We start from the raw sequence: 13,918 nt of genomic DNA, 5'->3' as shown, positions 1-13,918 counted from the left end.
CCATGCGAAATTGAAATTGAAGGAACACTCTGCAGCATGTTTTTGGATCACAGGAAATGGTGTCTGCATTCATCAGGTAAATTCAAGAGGAAACTAATTAAGCAGATTAGGATAGCACTCCTTTTTTTCTTCGAGGGGGGAGGGGGAGTGAGAAGGGGGGGGGGAGAGCTTCTTTTCTTTGTTTAAAATGAGGGAGAAAAATAACCACAGGCCCAATCAGGTAAATGTATAAATAAGTACATCAGGCGTCTTTGACACCACATTTGAAATGTTAAAAAACCATGTTTACTCCAGACTCTTTTATGCCTACATGTGTATGGACTTGTACTCCTCAGGAAAACCGTGCTTCTGCAAAATCCTGACCTAGTACTTTTAAACGATGTGGGGATGTATAACTGTAATTGTGTCTTCAAAATTGTTACAGCATGGGTTTATCAGCTTCAGGCATTGTTACCATGAACCTTAAACAATGTAGAAGGATAACCAATGAATTACCACAGCTGAAACAGTGACTCCCCTGCTCTCTGCCATTTACTACCATGCTTGGGTTCAGAAGAATCTGATATCTGTCTTTCCATGATCTTCTCGATTGAAGGACCCTGTTCACGTACAAATTTGACAGATTCTGAGAGCCGATTGAGCAAATTCACCAGCGCAATCACTTCATTTCGTTGAAGTTGCGGCTGCATAGACAGCAATTCAAGCATATATATTAGACAGTGGTAACATTTGGATTTATCAATCCCATTCAGTGAGCGGTCCCTATTAGAATTATCAGGTTGCAAGACAGTGATAAATTTGGAGATTTTATTGGTATGTAAAACAAATGAAATCCAGAACATGCTAAAACTCACAGATTCGCTTGGTTGATTTTGACCATCAACAGAAAAGAGTATCTTCAATGCAGTACCAAGGCCAAGAACCTGAAGTTTTCCCCAAAGTCGACACTTCTCACAGCCAACACAGTCCATCAATGCACTGCAATATGTGTATATAATAAATTAGTTAAGCACAAGAAGCAAACTAGAAAAAGTAGTATCATAAACTAGCTAGAGGGAAAAAATCAAGAAATTTAGGAGAGATTTTTATATATTTCAGAATCACATTTCACTGTTATAAAAATAAACATAGCTAGAATTTAATAACAGAAACTTAAGAAAATGCATAAAGAAAATCGATTTCTATATATAAGAGGAGCTTTCTATTCCAAGATAAACCATTAGTTGAGTCTCGGAGAGAGAACCTAATATTTCTGAATTGCTTTTGAATTTGCTGCTTCAGTTCAGGTCCACTTTGGCCTTGCCACAACTTAGCTTCATCAAATGGAAGAGGACAAGCAGCTTGGAGTTTGGGGTTGTAAAGTACCTGCCTCACTAAAGATTGTGTCTTTAGGTCCTCTATATTGTTACCGGTGTCATACTCAGCCTGCTCCAGGTAATCTGCTGCCTGCAACAAATTTTGAGTAAAATGCACCCAACAAACTCCAATATCAATATGTCTTAAATTATTAACCAGGCACATATTACAGTGCTCACTTTAGTCATGGCGCGCAAAACAAAGAGGAATGTGAAGTACAAGTTTCTGACACGATCAGGATATCTTAGAACACGATCATACATCAATTCCAGGTTCTGACCCCACTGAAAATGTACAAAATCTGCGTCAGTATCCAACAAAATTGATTATAGATGGATTGGTTTTCATTGAGTTCATTTCATGATTATTAAAAAGTTTCATAAATTACTTATCTAGATATTCTCAACTGCATAACAGAACTTAGGAAATGATGCTCTTTTTAGTTAACTCTTAGATGACTGTACAAGGTAAAAGGTTCCATCAGAAAGAACCTTCAAGAACGTAAAAGACATGTAGGGTGAAAGAAATATGCAGTATGTGTAGTCAGTTACTATGTTGAGAACATTCAAAACAGAAATTAAGGCAAGATAAAAAATGTTGAGTAGGATGAGACAGAAATCAAACCTTATTGGTGCTCTCATCAAGAAGATAATCAGCAGCAATATGGATTGAAATGGAAGAGTGGAGACCAGATATTAATTTGTATAATACTTTTTTCTCCTGGCAAATCTCTCCAGATGCATCTGCAAGAACATAAATGGTGTCATTTAATCAGTAATGAAAAGAAACCAAAATTCAGAATTGGAATTTTTATACAAACATGGACAAGTGTAGATGTTCACCACCTATCACAGGAAATGCATAGTGACTTTCATATATGAGGGAAACAGAAGACAAGAGAATATCTATGAGAAAGTGATGAATATAGTACTTTTCTCTACCCTTCACCTCGAGTAAGAGTTTAATGAATTGTCTAATTCACTAAAATATCTTCAACCAACTTTATGAATTCAAAAGCACAAAATTCAATTCGAACCATGCATGTTGACTAATGAATTATCTCCTAGTCTAATGAATTGACTAACTCACTAAAATATCTCCTAGTTTTTAAGACATTTTATCATATTGATCATTCTGCACCCCATGGGATTCCCAGCAGTAAATGCATCCACAAAGACATAAAAAGATAGACTCACATTTTGGGCAATTCTCTGAGTAAACAGCATCCCATATTCTTCTAGCTGATGAACCAGCATAACCAGTGTAGCGCTCCGGATTCAGTAGAAGATTCACATATGTCAGCTCACCTACACATGATAATTCAATAGTCAGTCTCTGCAATGTTCCTATAAGAAATAACATCTTCATAAAAGGAGAGATAACACGTGTAAATAAATTCCACTGGGAAACATAGCAGTTCAATAACCAATGGTGGCCTCACCAAGTTTTTACTAGACAGAAGCTAACTGTATTCATGGTCTTGTTGATCAGAAATGATGCCTAAGAAATTATCTTGTAATTTATAATTTGTAAATACTAGATCCCCTTCCATACAATAGAAAACTAGATACTATAGGACAGTTTGTTTGTGTGGTGCACAATTTGTTGCTTTTTGTTTATAATTTCTAAATACTAGATCCCCTTCCATACACTAGAAAACTAGATACCATGGGACTGTTTGTTTGTGCAGTGCACCATTTATTGCTTTTTGTACGGTGCACTGCACAAACAAACCGGAACTACATCATCTTTAAGATTCAAAACCAAGATAATTATTCAGTCTGCATTCACCAAAAAGTCAGCAGTTACCATTATCCGTCTCATCATCATTTGTCCATGGATTATCTGTCTCTATCCATCCTCTAAAAGCTCTACTGTCTAATGTGCGATCAACAGCAGCCTGTGGCTTTCCCTCTTGACACATCAGATCATCTGCTGAAAGACCACGGCGGAATGGCTTCTTAAAAGGTTCAGGGAATTCATTTTCTGGGCATTCACAGACACTGCAATCACGCAAGCGGCACATACCATCATCCGGCCAGAAAGGGCAGTCACACCACAATTTAGCCTCCCATATGTAAAACGCATCTCATGTCAGAAAAGGAATATATAAAAGAATTATATCAGCTATTACAGGGGCACACATCCACAATACAGTGAGAAATGGAACAAGTGGATGTTTATATTTAATTGAATATTACTTCCAGACACAAATACTATCATCAACCTTAACATATGTCTTCCCCACTATCAAAATGGCTCCCAGAAAAGAGTCGCATCAAAAGAAAATAATACAGAAACAGCACCATTATACATGCAGTTGCTAGATAATGCCTCGGTCAAAATTGAAATTTACGCAGATCAGGTGGATTGTTCCAAAGTTGACAGAAGAAAATGGAAGCCAGATGCAAAGAAATTCCCAACAGAAATAATACAAAAAAGTGATTTTGTATCTGGTCCTTGGTCTAAGACTCCTTTTAACATTTACAATAAAACTAAAAGTGACCGCTATTGAATTGATAGTGGCAGATCATATTGAATAATTCAGCACAATAAAGGTGCCAATTCGGTGAACAATGTGTCACACATAGTCCATCCGTAAGTAGATAGCTGTCTATGCCTAAACCTATTGTTTCCATCAAAACAGAAATTGGAGCAGGAAAAATGTTCTCCCAAAATCAAAGACAGGCTATCACCAGTATCCAAACAGACTAATTTCCAGTTGCATTGATATTTAACCATCACATCTAAGAAATCATTAACTCGATTCTGATTAAAATTACAGCAAAAGCCATAATCTTTATCATTTCTTTTCTATGGGCAGCTATACCAAAATATCTCACAATAAAACTAAAAGCACATAACCCCAAATAACACAACAGAAAACCCTTACCTTAAAATACCGAAAAAACGGTGTTGTAACAAGCTCTTGAAGCAAAGGATGCAACACCTCTCCATTAACACTATCTACACTCTCATAATCACAACAACAATCCTCAATCATCCCCTTATACTTCCCTGAATCCTACACACACAAAACCCACAAAAAAGAACACCAAATGATTACCAAATCACAAACAAAATCAGCAGACAAAACTAGAAACAATGAAAATGTACCTGAGCAGAAGAACATTGACATGACTTGTAATTGCTACTAATCAAAGAACCAATCTTTGAAGCAGTCATCGGAGACACGGTGCCAGCTGCAATCACTGCTAATACAACTGCCAGTGACGCCCCAATCAACCACCATGAACTCCATTTCCTTTTCTCTTTCTTGTTTTCTTGTTTAGGCTTCAAGCTCTTTGTGAACTTCACCATTTCGAAATTTAAGACAAACCCAGATCCTGTTTCGATTAAAGCCTGCAAACCCAGATGTTTTTTCTTTAGAATTTAAATGAAAAAAACAGTGAATCAAATTCAGCAGCACACAGACAGAATCCGCGCGTTTTCTTTGTTTTCTTCTAAACGGTGTGCAAGAATTAAATAACTAATTTCGTCAAAAAAAGTACAAAACGTATTTTCAATGGGAGACGTGTAATACACGCCCCAATCGGTTTAAATACAGGTGGCAATATGAAGAGTGGATTTTTGAGAGAGAGCGTGTCGGTTTGAATGAGTTATGGAAAGTTCAATAGCGTTGACTCTGTTTTTGAATAGGAGAAAATGACGTGCAGTGACCAATAGGAGATCGAGTTTTGGTTGACTAAATTATCAAGAGAATAGGTGGGTTAGGCTTTGGGAATATGGGCTGCATGGCTAAGGTCCATTGTGTTGGGCCTCATCGCTAATTCACTAGCCCAGATCCAATTCTATCTGTATACGATAGGAAAACCGACGCAATACTAGTCTGTTTGGTATTATTGTAGCTTTTATGATTGTGATTTGAAAAAATTATTTTATATAAAATATTTTTTGTTGAGGTTGATTTGGTATTTGTATGTTTGATTAAAACTGTGATTGAAATTGAGGTTGAACAAAAAATAATTTAATATGTTTGATTAAGAATGCTTTTGAAATTGAAATTATAAAATAATTTTAAAAAATATATATATTAATATTGTTGGTTTTTAATTTAAATATTGTAGATTTAACTATTACTATTACATCATGAAATAAATAATACTTTATATAAAATATTTTTTATTATTCCATTAAACTATCTACAATTTCATTATGTATGAAATAGATCCAACAAGGACTACAGTTTTTTTGATTTCTTAAACGTGCAACAACATCAGGTAAAATATAATCAGCAATAAAATTGAGATTGCAATCAAATTCTGTAAATGCTACGTCATCAAGCGATCTCCGTCTAATTTATGTAGTGTTATTGAATAATGTTAAACACTAGTTTTTTTAATAAAACACAATTAAAAATAAAAATAATTTTTTTTATTTTACTGGGTCGAACTCGGTTCCATATATTTTTAGCTTTGAACCGGACCCGATCCGGCTAGAACAGTGGAGTATGGCTACATTGTTCAGTGAACAGTGGAGAATGTCTTCATGCTTCACTATTCACGCGAACAATGAAGCATGGCTACATTGTTCGTGTGATTCCTCTGCGCAAGAAGCAACAAAGAGCTGTTTTTCTTTCTCTTGCGTTTCAAACATGAATTACCGTGGGATCCAACAATAAATAGCATTTTAATTGTTAGCAAACCATTGTTTCCGTGGTTTGCTTTAAAAGCAAACCATAAAATATTTTACTATCATTTTTAATGGGTCATGGGTTTAATATGTTATTCTTTTAATGTATATTTTTTTAATTTATTTAAAGTGAGTTCTAAATATTTTCAACTCATAAAATTTCATAAAATATTTTATGAATAATAATCAATTTACAATATCATCCAACTATTTCAATCACTATCTCTATTTAACAACCAACATTCCCCTTTTCCTTTACCATCATCATCTTTTTCACTATTATTATCGTCATCTCACTATAACTATCTTTTCTTTCACTATCACCACAATGACTATCTTTTTTTCTACTGTCATTTTACCATTAAAAAATATTTTAAATATAAAATATTTTACACAAAATAAGCAAAACTTTAACCGATAAAATATTTGTTTGGGACTTATTGATAATTAAGTAACACGTCGGTGGCTAATTTTGATGTTTCCCTAGAATTTACATGAGCTTTCCCAGAAACGGCAGCGTTTTATTACATAATATAGGCTCCCTGTATTTACATTGTTGGAGGAGGGTTTTCAATACTGTGTTATCACATGATTCCTCTTTTTTTCTGAATTGAGTCCATAACAACAATTCCATAACTAGCTAGACAGACCAATTCCTCGTTTTCTTACACGTTTGCAGAACATTTCATTAAGATAGCCATAAGCCATCAAACCACCAATGATGTTGTCATGATAAAATTCCATAACGTTGGAGAAATAACTATAACCAAATTGGGAGCATCTGGTTCTCTATGAACTATTCATTAATGGACTTGTGCTAACCTCCATAACTAGCTAGACAGACACCAATCAGCATCTTCTCCTACTAACAATAATGGCTTTCGACACTGTCATCATCAACCCAATCTGCAGGTGGGTCGCCAGACAAACAGAAGCCAATTAATTAGCTTAATGTATTATTGACACCCTCTACTTTATCCGTTTTCTTTATAAATACAAGTTGATGAAAAACGTTTTTTTTTAAAAAAAAAAAAAAAAAAACAGTTGTGTACATAGTTATAAAACTTGCTAAAATTAACATCTAAGCTATGAATTAGATATTAATCCACAACATTATTTTAAGATTTATTTCAAAAATTAAATCAAGTCTTGTCTGAAATTTAATATGGTTAATTTAATTAGGTCAATTCTTATTTGATTCTATATAAAATCTTTTTAGAACTAGGTTTCGGATCGATAAATTATCAAATTAATCTGTCGAGTTGTGTTGGGTTTAATTAATAACATTGATCGGGACTTGTGTTAGTCATTGTAGTTAGAGTTGATGATTTCTTGTATCTCCTCTCTTTGATCATTGATTTATTTACAAATTCATGGGATCCAAGTTAATGATTTATTTTAAAAGTTAAATCAAGTCTTTTATGAGATTTAAATGGATTAAACAAGTTTAATCATGTCAATTCTTATATGATTTGATATAAAATCTCTCAGTACTAAGTTTCGGATAATTGAATTATCAAATTACCTTGTCTAGTAATGTTGGGTTTAATAACATTGTTTGTGATTTGTGTTAATCATTGTAGTTAGAGTTGATGATTTAATGTATCCTTTCTCTTGAACACTGATAATTTACAAATTTATGGGATCCAAGTTAATGATTGGGAGTTCTTAAGGATGGTATATAAAACAATGGATATGAAGTGTATACACCAAGAAGGTTGATTTTGAAAAGACTAAAAGATACTATTAAATAAGCTCAAACAATAAATAATTAACTAAATTAATAAATATAATCAGAAGATTAATCATCTCATAGGTGACCCAGTGGTTAGAGCCTGGGATCAAGGGATTTGTTTCCCCGTGGTCTTAAGTTCAAGCATTGTGGTTGCTAATATAATGGTCACTGGAGGCTTATAAGATTATTAATTTCAGTGCCTATAAAATTAGTCAAAATACGTATAAATTGGTCTAGACACTCACGTTAATATATATATATATATATATATATATATATATATATATATATAAAGAAGATTGGATGGTTGGATACATTGTATCCAAAAAGGTTGTATGTTTCCTTCTTTTTATTTGTTGTGCATAATGCATGCCACTCTTCTGCACATTTCTCTGTCCAATATGGAGACATTATGAATCTATACTCCTAAGTTCAACACACGATAAAATATTCCTTCATCAATTACATGCCCTACATTTACCATATGAGAACATCCCTGATCTTGAGAATATAGTCAGACAAGTTCAATATATCAACGGGGAATAGATTCCTTTTTACCTTGTTAATTTCTAAAAATCCATGGCTTAATTTTAGTCATGATTCAAAATTAAAATATAGCATGAAAACAATGTTATGTAAATATTCAAATAATTGTTTCAGTTGTGATATACAAACATTAAATTATATATTTATCTATAACATATAAAAAAATGTGAAAACAAATTCAAAAATAACTAATCTATTTAAGATATGTATCTAGATATAAAAAAAAGGGAAATTAAAATGTATATAACCAAGTTCAAATATTAATCAATGTGGATTATGTTTACTATGAAATCAGATACAAATCACAAAATCCTTTCAAGACATATAGATTTGTCGTCCCCTCCCTCCTCCCCACGAATAATAAAGAGAGACCATAATTAATTACTGAAGGATACCCATATTAATTTGTGGGCCAGACCATCAGTTAAAAAAGGAATGTGCCCTAATTATATTTGGTAATAAAAAGATTAGAAAAACAAGTTGATGATAAATAAAAAAAATATTTAGATGTCACTAATATTTTTTTTAGTGAAAAAAAAAAATCAAATCATTTGAGGGTTAACTCGATGTAACTCGGTTGATTTTGTGGGTCCAAACACAACCTCAATACAACCCATAAAAATATAGTTTAACTAAAAAAAATTTCAAGATAACATCTTTTTTTTAATATTAAGATAAAAACATATTAAATTGACTTGATTCAACTCGTGTTAACATGTCAAGTTCACAACATAAGTTATGAGATTATAATAACTCTATAGAAATAAAATCAAAATAAATTATGAATTCTAATTTTCAATCAACCCAATATTGAAGGATGAAACTGAAAAAAAAAATTAATTAAAAAATGACCTGATAAGCTACTTGAGTTAATCTATCAAAATTGCGATCCAGGTCATAAGACCAAAATATATAGCCCCATGAAAAGCAAATTGAAATAAATTATTAGTTTTAATTCTCAATAAGCTAAATGTAGGAAGATGAGATTAAAAAAGAAATCAAATAAAAAGGAAGATGATTTAACCAAGGTTGATTATACTAAAACCCATGATCTCGATCGAGACCAAGATATCCTCCTATAAATAAATCAAAACAGATTATGAAACTCAATTCTCAACTAACCTAGTGTTAAATGATGAAATTAAAAAAAATTAATAAAAAGAACACAAAAAACAACTTGAGTCAACTCGAGTTAACCCATTAAGCACTGTTCTCAAGTCATGATGTCGAAATAACATAATAGAAAGTAAATAAAATAAATTATAAAGTCTAATTTTCAATCAACCCAATATTAATTAAATGATTAAAATGAAAAAAAAAGTTAATTAAAAAGAACCCGAATCAACCGAGTAAACATGTTAAATCCACAATTTGTTTCATAAGAGTTTAATAACTCAATAAAAAAAAATTGTAATATGAAAGATAAAATTTAATTAAAAAAAAACATCGAGTGAAAAAAACAATGAAAAAAAAAAAAGCAAATCACTATTTGTGAGGATGAGTACAATAAAACCCCTCCTTTTTAAGTTTATAACTAATGTATTCACTTGCGCTCCCGAGTGACATGTATTATTATCAAATTTGTTAGATGACCTAACATAAATTCTAATAAGAAGATAATAGAAAGAAAATAAGTATATAAATAAAAAATTTTGAAGTCACACAAAAACTTTGATGATGATACAACCAATATCATTAAAAAACAATTAACGAGATGAATTAAACAATATAAAAATAATAATAATAATAATAATAATAATAATAATAATTGGAGTTTTGAATTACTTCTGGTTTTTTTTTTCATATCTTTTTTTTATTATAATTTGTGCCTAATCATTTTATAATTTAAAAAAGTTTGCAGTGAGACAGGAACTCATAAATTATATATATTATTTACAACTCTTTAAACCATATTATTTTTTAAATATTTTTTTTAACCATATAATATTTTATAAATTTATTTTTTATTATGCTAATTGAAAAAAAAAAAAAAAAAAACACTTCTCCATCTGCTTGATCTAAAGGGAAAGGACAGATTCCTATATTATTACACCTGACCTCTTTACTAGCTAAGAAATTAAAGGGCATTATTGATGAATCATGTCAGTACTTGAAAAGGATATTTTATTACATATTAAAGCTTTTATTTTTCCTCAGAATTCAATTATTCATCAGGGCCATTAAATGAATTTACTTATTTATTAAACGCAACGAAGCGACAATGTAGGACCATGTTGCCCACGTGGCAGACAGCATCGTCCTTCATTTCCACATGGGCCCCAACCCTAGTTAGAAACTTAGAACCGATCATATTGGTCCATCACATGGGGGCACTACCTCCCAAATCTTCTTCCTTTTTTTATTTGAGAAATTTCCAATTTTAATTAAATTGGAATATAAATAAATATAATTTAGTAGGTTCTAGCTATAGTATAGCTATGCATAGCATAATTATAAGACTCAATTCATGCATTTGCCCATTTTAGGACTTCAGACATGAACCGGATGCCTCAACGGTTAGTCAAACTAACCAAGTTAGGATATTTTTTTTATAAAAAGAAGTATAAAATTAACCAACTTGTTACATAAATTTATTTTAGTTTATTTTCTTTGAAAATATTACAATTTTATAATTTTAGCAGCGAGTTTTATAAATTAACAAAGTTAATTTGAATTTTTTTATCTTTTTTTTAATTTCATCTTTTGATATTTGAGTTGATTAAAAACTAAATTTCATAATTTATTTTAATTTTATTTTTATAAGATTATCTTAGTTTCATGATTTAAGTCACAGGTTTTGCGAGTTGATCTAGTTGACTCAAGTTTTTTTATAATTAATTTTGCTTTTAAATTTCATCCTTCAATGTTTGGGTTGACTGAGAATTAAGATCCATAATTTATTTTAATTTATCTTTTATGAGATTATCTCATACTTATGACCAAAGTCAAAGGTTTGGTGGGTTAACCCTAGTTAACTAGTTTTTGTCCCTTTTTTTTTATTTTTTTTTCAATTTCATTTTTCAACATTGGATTGATTGAGAATTGAGTTTCATAATTTATTTTGATTTGTTTTTTATTCGTTATCAAAGGTCGTAGATTTGAAAGGTTAATCTGTATTGATTCGAGGTTTTTTTGTCTTTTTTTAATTGATTTTTGTTTTCAATTTCATTCCTTAACATTATATTGATTGAGAATTGAGCTTCAATGTATTTTTTTTATTTGTTTTTTATGAGATTATCACAATCTCATGATACAGATTACAGATTTTACATGCTATCCTTTTATATATTGGAGTTTTGTATGAAATTGTGAGTCTAATCATACCCCATTGTACTCGAGACTGAAGGGACAAAGCAAATTCAAGGTCAAATTAAATAATTATTGGATGAATCTGCATAAAAATAAAGTTTATGAGCTTAATTTGATTTTTAATAGGTCAATTTGAGTTAATAATGGGTTGAATTAAAAGTTTAATTATGTTTAAGAATTAATTTTGGTCAAATTAAAATATTTAATTAGGTGCAAAGAGTTAATTGTACTTTTAATGGGTCAAACAAAATATATTAGGGACTTAATTAGTGAGAAATTAAGTTTGGAAGCCCAATTCAGGCTTAATCGAGAAGATTAAAATTTTAGAGGACCAAACTTAAATTTTACGAAGTCAATTGATTGAAATCAGAGATAAAATTGCAAGAAAATTAAAGTTAAGAGTTAATTAAGATTTAAATTGAAGATTCACTACCAAGGATCTTTTGAAAAAGACTCTGAACTTTGAATACTCAATTTAGTTGAAAACATAGGTGAAATTGAAGCAAATTAAAAGTTTAATGGTTAATTGAGGATCAATTTGCATAAATCCAAAACCAATGATCAAAATGAAAAGGCATTAAAACTCAAGGTTGATATTGGAGTTTGGCGAGGGTAAAATCGTATAAAATTAAAAGTTTGAAGTTAATTAGGGATATAGTTAAAAGAAATTAAAAGCCAAATGACTAAATTGAATTTTAGTCAAATTCCTAATTAAAACATTAAGGATGTTAAAACGGTACGTTTTAACTAAAATGACGTTGTTTGACCAACACATTAACAAAAAAAAGGGACGCTAGATTACTTGTTGCCTGACTTCTATTCATCATCTTTAACCTTTTGTACCTGAAAGGTTGCTCAGGTGACTACTTTTCAAGAGCATTTAATGACTCTTCTCTTCACCAAAAAGAACAAATAAGACATCACTTTAATGGCCTGACATTGTACTATACCCTAATATAATTCTTTTTGGTTGATTACCTTTATGGCTGCCACGGTGCCGCCCCAAAGAGGTTGACTCGATTCGCCTTTAGTAGCCAAATTTTACAACTTATGATGATGACTTTATACCAACGGTTGAGATCCTTCCCATTTAAATCAAGAGCTAAGATTTGTCTCTAATAAAAACAATATGTCTCTATTTCATCCCTTATAAATAAAGGTGAATTTCAGGCATTAGAGAAGGAGAAATCGAAAGAGAAAGTATGCAAAAAAATTAGCCTTTTAGCTGCTCAATCAACCACCCTTCCTCTTCTCCTCTAATTCTAGCCATCATACATGACAAAAACCACACTAATAACTTCAATCCCCTTTGAACAAACCAATTAAGACAACCAACTCTTCTCCTCTACCTCACCCGTGAATAGCAGTGCCACCGCAAGCTTTCTCTTCTTCCTTTACACAATAGCCTCCAGCAATGATGTTGGGAGTAACTCCAGCAGCACCTCAGCCATGCCAGGAGACTAGTAACATCAACGACACCTCTCCCCTGCGCCAGGTAACCACCATTTCCTCATGCTTTTTATCTCCTCATTTGCATGCAGGAAGTGAATTAATTCACATCCTATAGCTGTTGACTTTTTCCATCAAAGGCCAAGATAAGTTGGACCCATTTCAGCCCAGCTTATTCTAAATAAATAAAAAAAGAAATGAAAAACATTGTTAGGTTTTTAGTTGGCCCAACCTGACTAGCCCATCCAAAAAAATCTAAAAAAATAAAAAGTTTCAAGGACCATTTTAAAATCATTTGTGGGTCCAACACATATTTTTCCCAGTAATTTTATCTAATATCAGGTTGTAAACTTACACTATAAGATACAGATTCAGTATAAAAATATATATGGTTTTCTCTGAAATTTCAAAAATAAAAAAAGAAAAGAATAAAAAAAAACTCTCATTTAAAAAACAAAAAAATATTTTGTTTTCATGCATACAACCAAATCCTAAAATTTTTTAACGTATATTTTCTAAAAAGGATAAATCATATTTTTTTCACGTTTTAAAAATGCAAAATGACTATCATAACCAGTTTATGATTATCCATTAGGGTTTGATTAAAATACCAAAAATCCCCAACAATTAGTTTGTTATTCAGAGTGTTAGGATTTAGTAGTAGACTTTAACATTTGACAGTATAAAATTACACTGTAAAGTATACCCTCAAGTATTAAAAATAGAAAATAAAAAATAAATATGATGCTAAATCCAGACCTTGGAATAGTTAGGATTTAACCTAATAAGGTAGAAACTTTCTCACAAAAAAAAATCTACCTTGAACTTTAGGTAAGGTTACTATGAAACACTGGCAATATAGTTGTCTTA

The 13,918-nt window shown here is 31.3% G+C and overlaps 1 protein-coding gene across 2 annotated transcripts; it reads right to left on the bottom strand.

Moving 5' to 3' along the window:
• Positions 1 to 193: 193 nt before the first annotated feature.
• LOC118036667 (endoplasmic reticulum oxidoreductin-1) lies at positions 194 to 4,857 on the bottom strand. 2 transcript variants are annotated; one of them, XM_035042446.2, is made up of 9 exons: positions 4,474 to 4,855; positions 4,250 to 4,381; positions 3,166 to 3,424; positions 2,553 to 2,663; positions 1,981 to 2,099; positions 1,536 to 1,640; positions 1,244 to 1,446; positions 855 to 978; positions 194 to 683 (listed from the first exon to the last, which is right to left on the bottom strand). In XM_035042446.2, the coding sequence occupies exons 1-9, from the start codon at positions 4,675 to 4,677 to the stop codon at positions 492 to 494; spliced, it is 1,449 nt and encodes a 482-aa protein (XP_034898337.1). In that variant the 5' UTR covers positions 4,678 to 4,855; the 3' UTR covers positions 194 to 491. The 2 variants fall into 2 exon arrangements, with proteins under 2 accessions (XP_034898337.1, XP_034898338.1); XM_035042447.2 differs by lacking the exon at positions 1,536 to 1,640 and having other exon boundaries at positions 4,474 to 4,857.
• Between the last annotated feature and the right edge of the window lie 9,061 nt (positions 4,858 to 13,918).

Source organism: Populus alba, chromosome 1 (genome assembly GCF_005239225.2).
Source record: "Populus alba chromosome 1, ASM523922v2, whole genome shotgun sequence".
NCBI classification, from domain to species: domain Eukaryota; kingdom Viridiplantae; phylum Streptophyta; class Magnoliopsida; order Malpighiales; family Salicaceae; genus Populus; species Populus alba.
The sequence above is the reverse complement of the archived record's forward strand: the minus strand, read 5'-3'. Positions and strand labels throughout refer to the sequence as shown.